This window comes from Colossoma macropomum, unplaced genomic scaffold, assembly GCF_904425465.1.
Source record: "Colossoma macropomum unplaced genomic scaffold, Colossoma_macropomum, whole genome shotgun sequence".
NCBI classification, from domain to species: Eukaryota; Metazoa; Chordata; class Actinopteri; order Characiformes; family Serrasalmidae; genus Colossoma; species Colossoma macropomum.
This window is the reverse complement of record NW_023494800.1, coordinates 25,858,873-25,872,611: the sequence shown is the minus strand read 5'-3', so window position 1 is coordinate 25,872,611 and position 13,739 is coordinate 25,858,873. Positions and strand designations below refer to the sequence as shown.

General features: G+C 42.7%; 1 protein-coding gene across 1 annotated transcript; it reads right to left on the bottom strand.

The window, feature by feature from the left end:
- Positions 1-736: 736 nt before the first annotated feature.
- Positions 737-12,650, bottom strand: irs4a (insulin receptor substrate 4a). Its single transcript, XM_036588247.1, has 2 exons — positions 9,146-12,650; positions 737-5,153 (listed from the first exon to the last, which is right to left on the bottom strand). The coding sequence occupies exons 1-2, from the start codon at positions 12,381-12,383 to the stop codon at positions 5,149-5,151; spliced, it is 3,243 nt and encodes a 1,080-aa protein (XP_036444140.1). The 5' UTR covers positions 12,384-12,650; the 3' UTR covers positions 737-5,148.
- Positions 12,651-13,739: the final 1,089 nt, after the last annotated feature.

Here is a 13,739-nt window from a genome sequence, read left to right as displayed (position 1 = left end):
TATGTTATATGGAATGGTTAAGGTCGTTGTTTCCTTTCCTCATTAACCAAACAGGTTAAAATAATTGCACCCCCTACAAACCCCTCTAAAATTGCACATTCATGTAAATATGCCTGCAAATAAAGATATTTAAACACCTTCTTTGGTTTTAGACTACTTTCTTGACCTTTTCTAAGAATAAAAGAGTGCTTCTATGACTCAGTGGCCTAAAATAAGTGGATATTTTGAATCTTTTCACTTCAGTGGTTAAATGTGAGCATGATTTTCGAGGCTGGACTGGACACAGAAGGTGGACACAATGCTGGAAACACAAAAAGACCTAAGCACATATAAATTATTTGACATTATTTAAGTAAAAGCCATCTACTACATTCACTGAAGGTCAGTATGTCATACAATATATTGGCTATAAAATGTATTTCCCAAAAAATAGTCTCATCAGCATTTTCCCTCCTCCTTTTCTTTGTTTTCAGACCTTTCTCTGACAGGGAGAGAGGGGGGGTGGGGGACTCTTTTTTTGTTTGTTGCAGTGGGAGACTGTTGCATAAGAACCCCAGCCATGATCTCCACTCTGTCCAGCAGAGGGAAGCACTCGGCAAGTTTGCCAAGGGCCACAAAAGGCCGTTCTGTATGGGATGATGTGTTTAGTCGGGAACCTCTAGTCTTAGCGCATCTTAGAGCAGTGTTGCATCATGCCGGATCACAAACATCTGATAAGAAAACACGCACGCATGAGTCACAGTCAAGAATACCTTGGCACTTTTTTATTGCAATAGCTCTATGACAAGCAAAACCCAATTTGATAAATATACACCAAAAATAAAATATAAAAATGTAGAACTGACAAAAAAATCCCCCAGACACCCCTCGTTTGTGAAATCAAGGAAAGTGGGTGCTGTGTAGCATGGTCAACGAGAGAAAAGGGATATCAAAAATTACAATATTTACAAAGGAAGACGGTGTTCAGAATGATCCGATTCAGTCAGCACTATCAGCGTGGTTCAGCCCGATCGCAAACTTTTAAGCAGCAGATGTGAGCATTGACTGGGATCCTCAAGAGAAACAACAAACTGCAAATTGTCAACACACGCTCTGCCCATTTCAGATTCCTCTTTTCTCTTTTTTTTCTTCCCCCTCCCGCCCCTCTCTCTCTTCCTTAATCCAAACAAAAGGCAAATAACTCAATTCCACAATTCCAAACAATAAGAGTTATCCCCGAATTCTAGATCCTCGAGAGAGCCCTAAGTACAAAAACACAAGCTTGATTAGTTTTCAGGTTGTCACTGTAGTTATTGTGTAGAAAAAAGTTTCCAAGAAACGGTATACTACTGTTATTTTTTTTCCCATTTCACATATTACATACATTAAAGCAACGCAATATCATGACACAATAGCATGACACAAAAGCTAGTCAAAGAAAGAAGGGGCGGCCACGAGGGTCCCGCCATCGAAACGAATGGATAAGATCACTGACATACAGCTTTGTCCCAACATCATCTGGACTACTACTGTAAAGCTAACACTTCTTACTACACAGCTTTCAACCACAACCTCTACCCAACATCTCTTCATATAAAGCTTTCAGGTACAGGCAAGAAAGGGACTTGTTAATAACCCTTAGTCATTTAAAATAAATCAATTAAATAAATAAACAATAAATAAATAAATGAATAAATAAATAAAAAAGACAAAGAGATGTGAGAAACACATGGTCTTAAGGTCATATTTACACTTAATTTCTCCCTCTCTGCGAGTTATATATTAATATAATTGCAATCACCAGCGATGCTCTGTACAAACTGTCCCGCATACAGTGAACATCACCGTATTCAAGAAATAAACGTGTTAAATACATGAATAAATAACCAACCAACGTACAGAACAGAGCATTGTGTAGAACAGTAGGCTACAGTATGTACTGTATGGGAATGGACGAGCGCATAGACGTTTGTTAGTACAGTACCAGTGCAGTGTCCAGCTATATGTGGTGTGGTGTGTCAGATTGGTGACCAACAGCGAAAAAAAAAGCAACCTCATTGTTCAGTAAACATCTCTTTTTGTCCAGTCGTGGGCTAAGAAAACGAGAAAACGCCATCTCTGTGTAACACTTCAAAATGTAAACAGTACGCCTCGCGTTTGAAAGAAACCTAAGAACTTTTACTGTTTCTTCTATGCATGGCCAATGGAATGGACAAATGTTTTGCATCTTATTTGCTCAGCTTTTTTGACTAGGTAGCACGCTGAAAAGGGGAATTCCTCCAATATTTCAAAATTTCTGGGTAATTCATTAGTTATTTGGTTTGATGTATTGTTCTAGAGAAACCTGTTCAGAATGGTGGTGATGGGAACCAGATGTCTTGAAAAGTTTAATTAATTTAAACATAGTTTGAAAATGTCAGAAGTCCTGGCAGTGGTAACAGGAAAAACAGTCTCCAAAGAAAATGTATTTTTTCAGATTTACTATTATTTTACTATTATCAACATCACATATCAAAACTCAGAAGACACATGTAGGTTCACTAGTCATTCTGGATAGTACACAAAATGGCTATATTTGCAAGGTAGACATTTCGACCTCTGGTTCCTATCACCACCACTGTTTCTCTACAATGAACCATTTCACATCATATCATTCTGAATTACATTGTTTACATCTCAATAGCAGAATTATGCAGAAAATCTGAAAAGAAATGGTGGAATTCCACCTTAAGACAGGCGAAATGTCAAAAAGAAACTGCACCAAAATGGCCTATTAGACCAAGAGACCAAAAAGCAGATGAGCGTAGTAGCACTTTTATCTTCTTTTCAGAAAGTTTTCTAGAACAGCCAAAGCTCACAGACAACCTAACTACACTTTCTATACCTTGACCATTCTCTGCCAGAGCTGTTATACTCTAAAAAATAAAAGTTCTTCAAAGTGATGCCAGAAAACAACCATTTTTAGGGTTTGAAGAACCTCCTTTTAATGTAAAGGTTCTACACCAACTGAAGAATTACCCTAAAACGGTTCATCCAAGCCAAGAACCATTTAAGAACCTTTATTTTTAACAGTGCAGAGGCATCAGCAGACATTTCTCAGCCATTACAACAACCTCCCACATTATAACCAAATGCTCCACTTCGGGACTTATACTGATCTACCGTTCCAGCAATACTACGTTTTATTTGTCTTAGGGAGTCTTCAATGAAGACAATCTAACTGCGCCATATTAGATCTATTTTCAATCTTATGGACAGGAGGTAGTATCCATGTTAATGGGAAACACTGTTATCATCTAGTACCTACAAAGTGCTATCTGCATCTTAAGAAAGTATCCTGGTTCCGCGCTTTTGCGATATTTTTCTATCACATCGCATAAACCGTCCAATGTTACGTAACTTCCACTCACGGAACACGCTGGGAGGGGAGACAGGCGAGTGTTTTCGTGGCAAATCCCCTTAGGGCTTGGATACACTGGACACAAGTCAAAGCTGCTATTAGGAGCCTCTAAGCAGCCAATTCGATACACGATTCATTGTACAGATCATTTCCCTTGTTCTGATCTACATTTTTATCTGGTCTGCTGCCACACTGTGATGCCACACCGTGATGCACACAAGCTTCTGAGGTGGCAGTACACTCTTAGAAATAAAAGTGCTCAAAAGGTGACACAGATGGTTCTTTAAATAATAGGGCTGGGAATCTTTCAAAATTTTTCGATACTAATACCAATTCCTGAACAATAGTTACACTATGTGCGCTTTGGGGATTTGGAGACCTCTCTGGTGGAAATGTGTAATTGCATGCAACATGTGGAAGAACATTTTGTATCATCGGTTGTGCTACGGGCCCCTTACCCAAGTGGATGAATCTGACAATTATGAGCGCACTGGAAGAGTATTCAAAGAGAACTCAGTAAAAACTTGGTGAAGGACGTGTCATCAGAGAATATAAGTAAATTATCTACTGTTGTCATCACATCTTCATCATTATAATTTTGATTTTGTCAGTGTGGCATAAATCTCAACTGAGCATGAAGTGCTGACCCTAACGGACAACAAACTAATCAATAAGCACTGACATTAATAACATGCATAAGGAATGTAATTTAGACAGCTAATCAGCAGTCTAGATTTTGGAACAAGCATGCTTATTGGCTCACTAATACTGATAAGACTTGGGCATTAAAATATTTCAATACTTGGTGGTATTGAAGTAATTCAGTCAGTAGCATGAAAGTACTGAATTTCGATACATGCCCTTTTAAAGAACCACTGCATTTCTGTAAATGAGACATGAGTTCCTAGCCCAAACCAGGCCAAGAACCATTGAGGGATGTTTACTTTTAAGAGTGTGGGATTATTTAATTACTAGCATGTTTTATTAAATACTGGGAATTTGAGCAACTTGCTCAACGTGAGCCTTCATCCTTGTGCGATCTCACTGGGCCTCCGAACTGTCTCACCAGTTGATGTATCCAGGCCCTTAGCGGAAATGAAAACCCCAACTGTCAATATCGTACAAGCTGTACACTAAAAATTACATGTTCAGTGTTCACAGAGGTGGTCTGTGCGGCCAACTTAAAACCCCTTTACAATTTATGTGCAGGATCTGCAAGCAACTAAATGCTCCCTGAAAAAATACACCCTTCATATAAATACAAATCAATATAAATAAACAAGATATATATATTATATATGTGCGTGAGTGTATGTGTGTGTGTGGAGGGGACTACTAAGTAGTTGGCACATTTTACAAAATGTTATTTGATATACAAGCTCCTCCTATTTACAAAGTTCTAGCAGATTTCGTTAAGGAACAAAATGACGACTGTAAATAAGAACGACAGAGTACCATAAAGGGAAACTAATAAGTGCTATATGTCTGGTTTGAATTCACAGTTCTGATTTTGACTTATATTCAGTGCAGCCACTCAAGTAAACAATAACTGTTGTCAAAAAACAAAGTAACCGATTTTTTTTTAACAGAAAAAAAAATGGAACCGGTTTGAGGCAGTTATGTAGGAGATACAGAGCAAAAGAGGTTGTGCAGTTTCAGTCTTTGTTGTTGGAGGTCTGATGAGGAGGAGGAGGAGGCAGCTTCCTCTTCTGCATTCCAGAGTTCATTGGATTCCCAATGTCCTGATTTCCTCCCAGCATACGACTTGCTCACTCTGCGTGAAAGAAAGAGGTATATTAAGTTTGTATCTGCAAAACTGGCATTTTTGAGCCAAAACATGCTATTTACATCTCTCAAATGGTATTTGTTTTGAACCTCTAACAATTACAATCAATTATAACCTTTCATGCAGGGGGAATTTCAAATTTTCTGCATAATTAAAATCCTTAAGATGTAAACAAAGTCATTCAGAAACTGACTCAGAATTGTTAACAGTGGTGGTAAGTGTTTAAGGCCTGTAAGGGTTACATAAAATGGTTATGAATACGCTGCCTGATACATTGTTTTGTAATAAGATTTGGGCCTAAAACATACTTCTGAATTACATTCATGGTGTTTTAAGGCAAAATATTTTTTCCTCTAGATTTACCACTATTTTTTTTACTATCAACATAACATAGAAAAACTCAGCAGACACGTGTGGGTTCACTGGTGGTTTTGGATAGTAAATAAAATGGCTCTATTTGTGTTGTAGACATTGTGACTCCTGGTTCCTATCACCACCACTGTGAAGAAATCAGAGTTAGTAAGATCTCAACATCCTCTTACATCTGAATTATGGAGAAATTTTGAAAATTTACCCTTGAAAGAAGTGACATCTTGAAAATGGACAAAAATGGCACTTCCTCACTTTTATATCCCAAATAATGTCTAATAATGATAACGTCTTAAAAAACTTCATTTTTAAAACCAAAACTCTAAAATGGATAAAATTAACCTTGGAATGAATTGCCAAACCATTGGTGTCTCCCTATTAACAATCCTATTTAGTCTAGGTGTAGGCTTTAACTGAGACTGCTGCACCGTCCACTACAGTGTCATAAACACAACTTGTAAATGAACATAAGAATTACTGCTGTCTAAATTTATATGCATTAACAAAAGAACCTTCACGAGTCATTTTTAATTCTTTAACGTTCAGAAGGCCTCGTGTGTGGCTCATTGTCTGAAATGCACAGTTTAACATTATTCTAAAATGTAAAATGTTACACTCAAAACACTCTTAGAAAACAAGCTGTGCAGTACAGATGAGGATCAGCATGACAATCACAATGAAGACGGCAAAAGTGATGAATAAGAATGAAAAGTTCTGAAGAAAACACACAGGACTACTTGCTTCACAAATCAATGCCTTTACTTCGTCTTCTTCAGAAAGCTGGTGGTCACACGACGATGCTAATCCACATACTAACTGACATGTAGCATGTACACACTGAAAGTTAGCATCGCAGGTGACCGGAGCATCTCCACTTAATGGACTGACACAGCAGTTGGGATGGAATGGAACAGTGCCTTTCTACATGTCTGTCAGATTACTGCTGAAGTCTAAGGGGAGCAGTGTTGAAAAATCCAAAATATCAGCATAATAAAACCAACCGGGTACCTGTTTATGTAAACATGATATAATTAATAGATTGGTTAGGTAATTCATTATGGAAACCTCTGACCTTATTCTGGCTGAGGGGATGAAACTTGTGAGTGGCAACACTTCATCACAAGGTTCCCCTGTAAATCTCTAACGTTTGTAACTAGTTACTTTTCAAGATGTGCTGCAAAAGTCTGGCCATTAAAAAATACATTAAAAAATAAGACAAGCACATTATTTACCGTTAGTTCTAACCCCTGATCTTAGGCAATGTAAAAACAGTATGGCATGATTATCAACCTTTTTACCTTACACTGTCTGCATAATTCCATCTTTCTATCCATTCTAGAAACATACAGTAAGAACTGTTTACACTGGTGGTGATAGGAACCAGACATCTGAAAAGTTTAGTACTTTAAAAAGTTACAAAGAGCTATAACATGAAACGATTACGAACACGCTGATCCCTCAGATATTGTTTTATGATAGTTCTAAAATATGATTTTAGTCTAAAACAGTGGTGCCCAAGTTTATGCCACCTTCAAGTCCTCCTCAGAAGTTCATTCTTAAGACTTTGGAGGTCATAATTATGACTTGATTGATGAGAGTGTTGCCTTCCGCCAATGACAGCTGGGATAGACTCCAGCACCCCTGCGACCCAGAAGGATAAGCGGTTTAGAAAGTGTGTGTGTGTGTGTGTGTCTGTGAGCGATGAGAGTGTTAATTTTGTATTACTGCAACAAGGTGAAGAGCAAAGGATACTTATGAGTAATGTTTTTATTTAGTTAGAAGCATCACACAATGTGCTTATATCTCTATTTTCATGTGTGGCTGATTTGACTTTAAAATGCCACCAGTTTATCAGCGGCTAGCATTGCTTTTTTGTTGACACGGCCCCAATTCAGATACTCAGACACGAAATACGACATTGTGGTGCCGTTCATGTGCACTCATTTCATAAATATGATATTTCAACATGACTTGAAGGCAGCATTAGCTTCACCTCTAACACACCTGCTCCACATAATGAAGGTCTTCAGGGGCATCTGAATATTAGAGCCAGGTGAGTTGGATCTGAACTCTACAGGGCGGTTCATATCCAAGATTAGGCACCCCTGGTCTGAAACATAATTTTAAAATCTAGCATTGTTAGACTCAATAGTCCCCAAAGAAAACATTTTTTTTCAGATTTACCACTATTTTACCATATTATTACACATAATATTATATAATAATCCACATAAAAACTCATGGTCATATTGGATAATAAAGTAAACAGATATATTGGCTTTGTAGACATCACAACCCCTGGTTGTCATCACCACCACTGTAAAGAAATCACTGCAGCACTTCACATCAAACCACTCTGAATGACTTTGTTTAAATCTTAATGACTGGATTATGCAGAAACTTTTCAATAAATGATTATGGAAAATAGGTTTATAAGAGTACTACTGAGCATGACTATATGTGGCATGAAGAAAAGCCTCCACATACTTGGTAATTATGCTCAGTAGGCTCAACACTGAGAACAGCAGTCTTTGAATTGCACTGTATGACATCAGACCAGTATGACATCAGACCTTACATATTTGTTTACTTTGATTTTTTTTGAATATCACGTAACTCCTTGAATGCACTGAAATTACCCAATCTTCTACTAATGAGCGGGTCCTGGCAACACAAACCTCCTCATTAAAGCTATACTCAAGTGTATGTTGCACAAAAGCTAGCTGAACATGAAGACACATGTCTTACAGACATGCTCGATGCACAGAAAGTCTGTGTGTGGGTCTGAGAGGATGGCTAATGCATGCCGAAATGACACCACAAAAACATTCATATCAAAGATTCAGCCCTATTGATCTCCTGATAACTGTCTCTATTAAGAAAGCCCAAAAAGACAATGCTATCTGCATGTGCTTATCTTTAATGTGGATTCATAACCTCACTTTACAAATCCATATCTGTCCTACAAAGACTTGGGTGCCCATAAAAACAACAACAAAAATAAAAAAACAAAAACAAAAAAACAAAGTCTATTTAAGTGCATTTTTCAGTACAAAACAAAAAGTGAAATTTCTTTGTTATTTTTTAGTTCAAATAAAAAAAGTGACTCCAGGTCCCAAGGACTTTTTTTTTTATACATTTTAAATGTTTCACTACATTGACAGGGATAACTATTCAATGTTGAGGGGACACTTCTTATTTAAACTCTGCTTAAGACAGTGTAAACAGCAGCCATTTCGCATCAAAAAAGCAGAGCAGAAAACAAAGACAAGTTCAAGTGTAGCACAACACCTTAGCTACAATTAAAGGACACCAGAATACTATCAGTTAGAGTCTGCATTATATATATATATATATATATATATATATATATATATATATATATATATATATATATATATATATATATATACACACACACACACACACACACACACAAATATATTGCACATTGCCTAATTATTCAAATACACAAGCCACCATGCTAAAAGTTAAATGAGCAAATGTAAAGGAAAAAATGTAAAGTTAGCATGGTAACCACTCATAAAGGCACTTTCTGGGTTAGTTGTCATTTAATTTGTAGCATAAGGGGAGACAGAAATACAACCAACCTTTTGAGGCAGTGGTGTGTCCTCCTGACATGGAGAAGTCTATACCAGCATAGGCCTCACTCTCTTGGAGGGTCCCATGAGCTGGGTGCGGAGGGGGGGCATCGCGGGTGATCCTGGGGACTTCCCTCAGGTCCAGAGCAATGTAGTTGAGGTAGCTGGATGAAGCGTTCCGGCGCGTTCCTCCAGTAGCACAGTTTGGAGAAAGGGCAACAGAGTCAGGAGATCCTTGATCTTCCGTGTGAGACCACACGCTATCAAACGAGGCAGAATTCTGCCACCTGCTGCCTTCTGCGAGACTGAGGTTGGCAGGGGCTCTGATGTTGCATCCACTGGCGGTGCCACCAGGCGAAGGGATGAAGGTCTCTGAGCTGTGCCTCCTCCGGCCCTGCGGATCCGCCCTGATGACCTTGGGCTCCATCTGGGGACTGGGAGGCCTTTCTGTCACACAGAGGTGCTGGATCATTCTGGAGGGACTTCCAGCTTCCGCACATCTAGCGTGGACCTTCACGGGGTCATAGTCGGCCTGAGTGCGGCCATAAGCGCACCCTAAGGGGCGCGCGTAGTTCGGGGGGTTCCATGGAGCTACAAGCGAGTGGCGAGGAGGGCGGTCTTTCAAGAGACTGTCCATGTTCAGACCTAAGTAGTCATGGTCCGGTGAGGAGCAGCAGAGCTGATAGCAGGGCTGGGAGCTTGGTGTGGAGGGGGAGTCCATAGCTGATGGGGAGGAGGCAGCATGAGGAGGCCTGTCACTGAAATCCATGTGAATGTACTCTCCTGGACTAGGCGGGCTAGGCGGCTCGGCCGGGGACATGGGAACGTATTCTGTCTGTTGACGATTCTCTCGAGACGGAGCTTTGTAGGAGCGTGGAAGGGAGAAGTAAGAACCGTGAGATTTGGGCCCTTCGGGGGAGGCTGGGGTGTAGCCTTCAGCTGAGGCGATTTGGGTCATATCCATGTAATCATCATACTCCGCCTGGTTTCTGCTAGAGGGGCTGGTTATTCCTGGTGAAGGGCTGTCTGCAGGCAGCATCATCATATAGCCATGCCTGTCCACCTGTTGCGAAGAGCAGGGATAAATGTCCAGAGTGGCCGGATGGTTTGCTCTGGGTTGCATAGGGGTGTAATCTGCATTAGGAGAGGGGACAATGTTGTACATCATGGGCATGTAGCCATCATCTTTAGGCAGTTTCTTTTGACCGTCAGAGTTGAGCGAGGGAGGCCTGGTTGGGTGATGTAACTCAGAGTAAGACTTATAGCCTGCTTTAAGGAGGCACAAGCACACTGGGTGCCGTTTTGACTCCACAGGGCTCGATTCATCTAATGAAGATGAGGTCTGCGTAGCTTTCTGGTGCATAACACCTAAACCATTGCCAAGCTTTGGCTTGGAGGAATGTGTGAGCTTGAGGAAAGTCCTTTCCATGTAACTGCTCTCCTCCTCAAAAGTCCTGGCCCCGCCCTGCGTGTCCTTGTGCCAATCCATGGCCATGTAGTCCACCAGTCGGTACTCCTCCCTAATGGGTGGAGTGTTGCCGTGGGACTCAGGGGTGCTGCTGCTTGCACGAAAATACCTAAAGTCACAAGGGCTGGGGCAGAACTCATCAGAGGAGTTAAAGCCACCGTCACTCGGAGAGCCACAGATGGAGGAGCTGGAGGGCCGCGTATGCGTGTCCGAGGCCGAACCATGGCCACTGCTGCTGGAAACGCTGATGGGACTGGTGGCAGACAGGAAGTGAGAGACAGGGAGGGAGGCAGAGCGGGTATGATGGGCGGAGCCAGGCGAAGCATGAGCGCAGCAGCCACCGCTCTCCTCCCGGCCTATGTTCAGACAGGGGGTGTTCAGGTGCACCAGGCTACCTGTGCCCGAGCTGAGGGGCCGGTTCGAGGTGCCTTCCCCTTCACTGGATGTACGGTAGCGCTGACCCCTTCCTCCTTTACTGCTTCCTGTGGGAGGAGTTCCCGTAACCGAATCGGTTCTGGAGGGGCGTTGCAGCCCCGTCTGGCTGGGCGGCAGGTTGCCAAGGTGGCGGCGGGTTGTGATGAAGGGGACAGGATTGGACCCGGATGACTGGCTTTTGCTTCGCGGTCTGAAGTCAGGGAAGGCCTTCAATGCTTTCATGGTGTCCAGAATGGTCTCGTGCATGTTCTGAGCCACCACAGAGTCCTCCACCTGCACCCAGATCTCACCTGGCCCGATGGAAGAGGAGCGGCCCACCTCAATGAAGAAGAAGCTCTCCGAATGGCCGCAGCGGCGAATGTTCATTAATGGCAGGTTCACAGCAGGGGTCTCCGAGTTCAACTTCACCAGGTGAATTGTCTTGGCGGAAAGGCACAGACGGTACACCCCCATTAAATTCTTGGTCTGCCCCAAACCTTTGGGTTTCACGTTCACCTGCCACACCTCCTTGAAAATGGTTCCAGGTGAAATCGTCCCATAGCCGTCGTCCAGCTCGTCAGTGTCCAGCTGCCCCTTTTTGCCCTCTGTCATCAGCTCAGTGAGGGCCAAGTACCAATCCTCCTGCTCCTGCTCGTTGTCAGCCACCATAGCAAAGTACTCGTCTTTAGTATAAAGAGCAATGAGGTATTTGTTCTTAGCGTCAGCCCTCTTGTTGACTGTAAAACACTGGGATAGGTAAATAACCCTCTTAGGAGGGCATGCAACACTGGCAGTTGAGGCAGCAGCTTTGAGTGTGTTTCTGAATTTCTTCTCACTGTCGTAATACTCCAGACGGCTGGGCCCAAGGTTGCTGGGGCCTCTCAAGACGAAAAACCTCTTGTGGCCGTGCTTCTGCTTGCGGAGATAGCCACATTTCCAGATGTCTCTGTCCACGCCGGCCGAGCAAACGGCGGCGGCAGCGAGAGCAGCAGCGGTCGTGTCAGCGCTAAGCACACGGCAAAAGGCAGAGTCATGGACCTTATACTGAAGCGCGGGCAGGTTTTTCCTCGCCAGAGGCTCCTGAGTGTTGTCGTCGGGGAAAAGATGATGGACTCTGAAATGGTAAGGCGGATGGTGCCTCCTTGGCGGCGGACCTTGGTGAGAAGAGGCCGTCAAGTGTACGGGCAAGCGGGAGCCGCTGCTGTTGACTGAGAAGGAGGAGGAGGAGGAGGAGGAGGATGGAGGCTCCCCGGTAGAGGTGTCGCCGTTAGTCGTGGCCGCCGCCGTTTTCGTGACAACACGACGCGGCTGCGCCTCCAGCGACAACATAACGCCGTTCTTTTGGAAATCTGGCAAATCTTCCATGGGACAATGCGATTAAAGGTCACTTTACCTCGGCTACACCGATGCACGGCCCATTTTTTTTGGTTTTGCAGCCTCGGAGCTCCAGATAAGATTTCACGCCTTCGAGTAAAATCCTCACCGCCGTCTGAGGGGTCGCCGCGGCGCGTCTGCGGCACGAAACGCACGACGAGAACGTTGCATGGTAGCAGACGGGCCGTAATCGCTGGCTGCCATTATCAATCTTTATTTCTCCCCTTCACTCATGGTGGCTACACATCACTACAACCCAGCGAAAACATCACGTGACGCGGACGTCAGCGCGCAGTTCAGGGTGAACGGGAGCGGGGGGGCCGAGCCGGCCGCCTCTGATTGGTCCGTTGGCGGAGAGCGTCGCGATTGACGCGGCTCTAAGCCAATCAGATCCATCCGTCGAGCGGCCGCCTGCACGCGATTGGAGGTTTGTAGAGCGTCTAGTCGTGTGTGCAGACGGAGGCGGTGCTCGGTGGGAAAAAAAATATATCTTTGTAATGAGAAGAAGGACGAGGCACCGAGAGGAGACAGAAAAGGCGAAAGGATGCGGAGGTCGAGTACGTCGCCGTTCTGTTTGACCAGGGAATATTAGACTGTGTGACACAGGATTAGTCTCGCGTTATTCCTCTATTATATGAATCAGTATATTTTGACACTCGCCTCTGTCGACAGCGCGGTTAGAGGATTTACTTATTTATTTATTTGGTCTGTTAAAGGTCCTTCCTTCCTTCCTTATTTATTTATTTATTTATTTATTTTCTACAAGCTCTGTTATAGGTCTTCATTTACTGACTGATTGATTGATTGACTAACACTGGACTCACCTAGTGTGCATCTTTCATTTAGGTAGCTCTTTAGGTACTTGTGTTATGAACATAGGAGATACTGAAAATTAGCAGAATGTCTGATATCATATCAGGTACAACTGTGATATTATTCAGTTGTTGGTGAAAAAAACAGACATGACCCCTCCCCCTCCCCCGCCCCCCCCCAACCACCAACATCACCACCACCACCACCTCATTGTAGGTGCAAGAAATTTTCCATATCGACATATATGTTTTAAAAGTTTATTTAATGTAAAGCAGTAATTAATTACAGTATTTTTGTTAATGGGTAGTTTTTTCAAGAGAGCACTTCCCTGAGTTGATTCTAAAAGAAATTTACATTATTTTGTCATGGTTCTCATCACACTTGACAGCACAACAGGATTCACACAACCACAATACAGGGGGGGCATATCCAGGCCTGATGGGCCAGTGTACAAATTTTTCCCTTTAGCACACCTGATAATTAGTTACTATGTGGAATAAGATGTGTTAGAGGAGGGATAACACGTGGGGACCT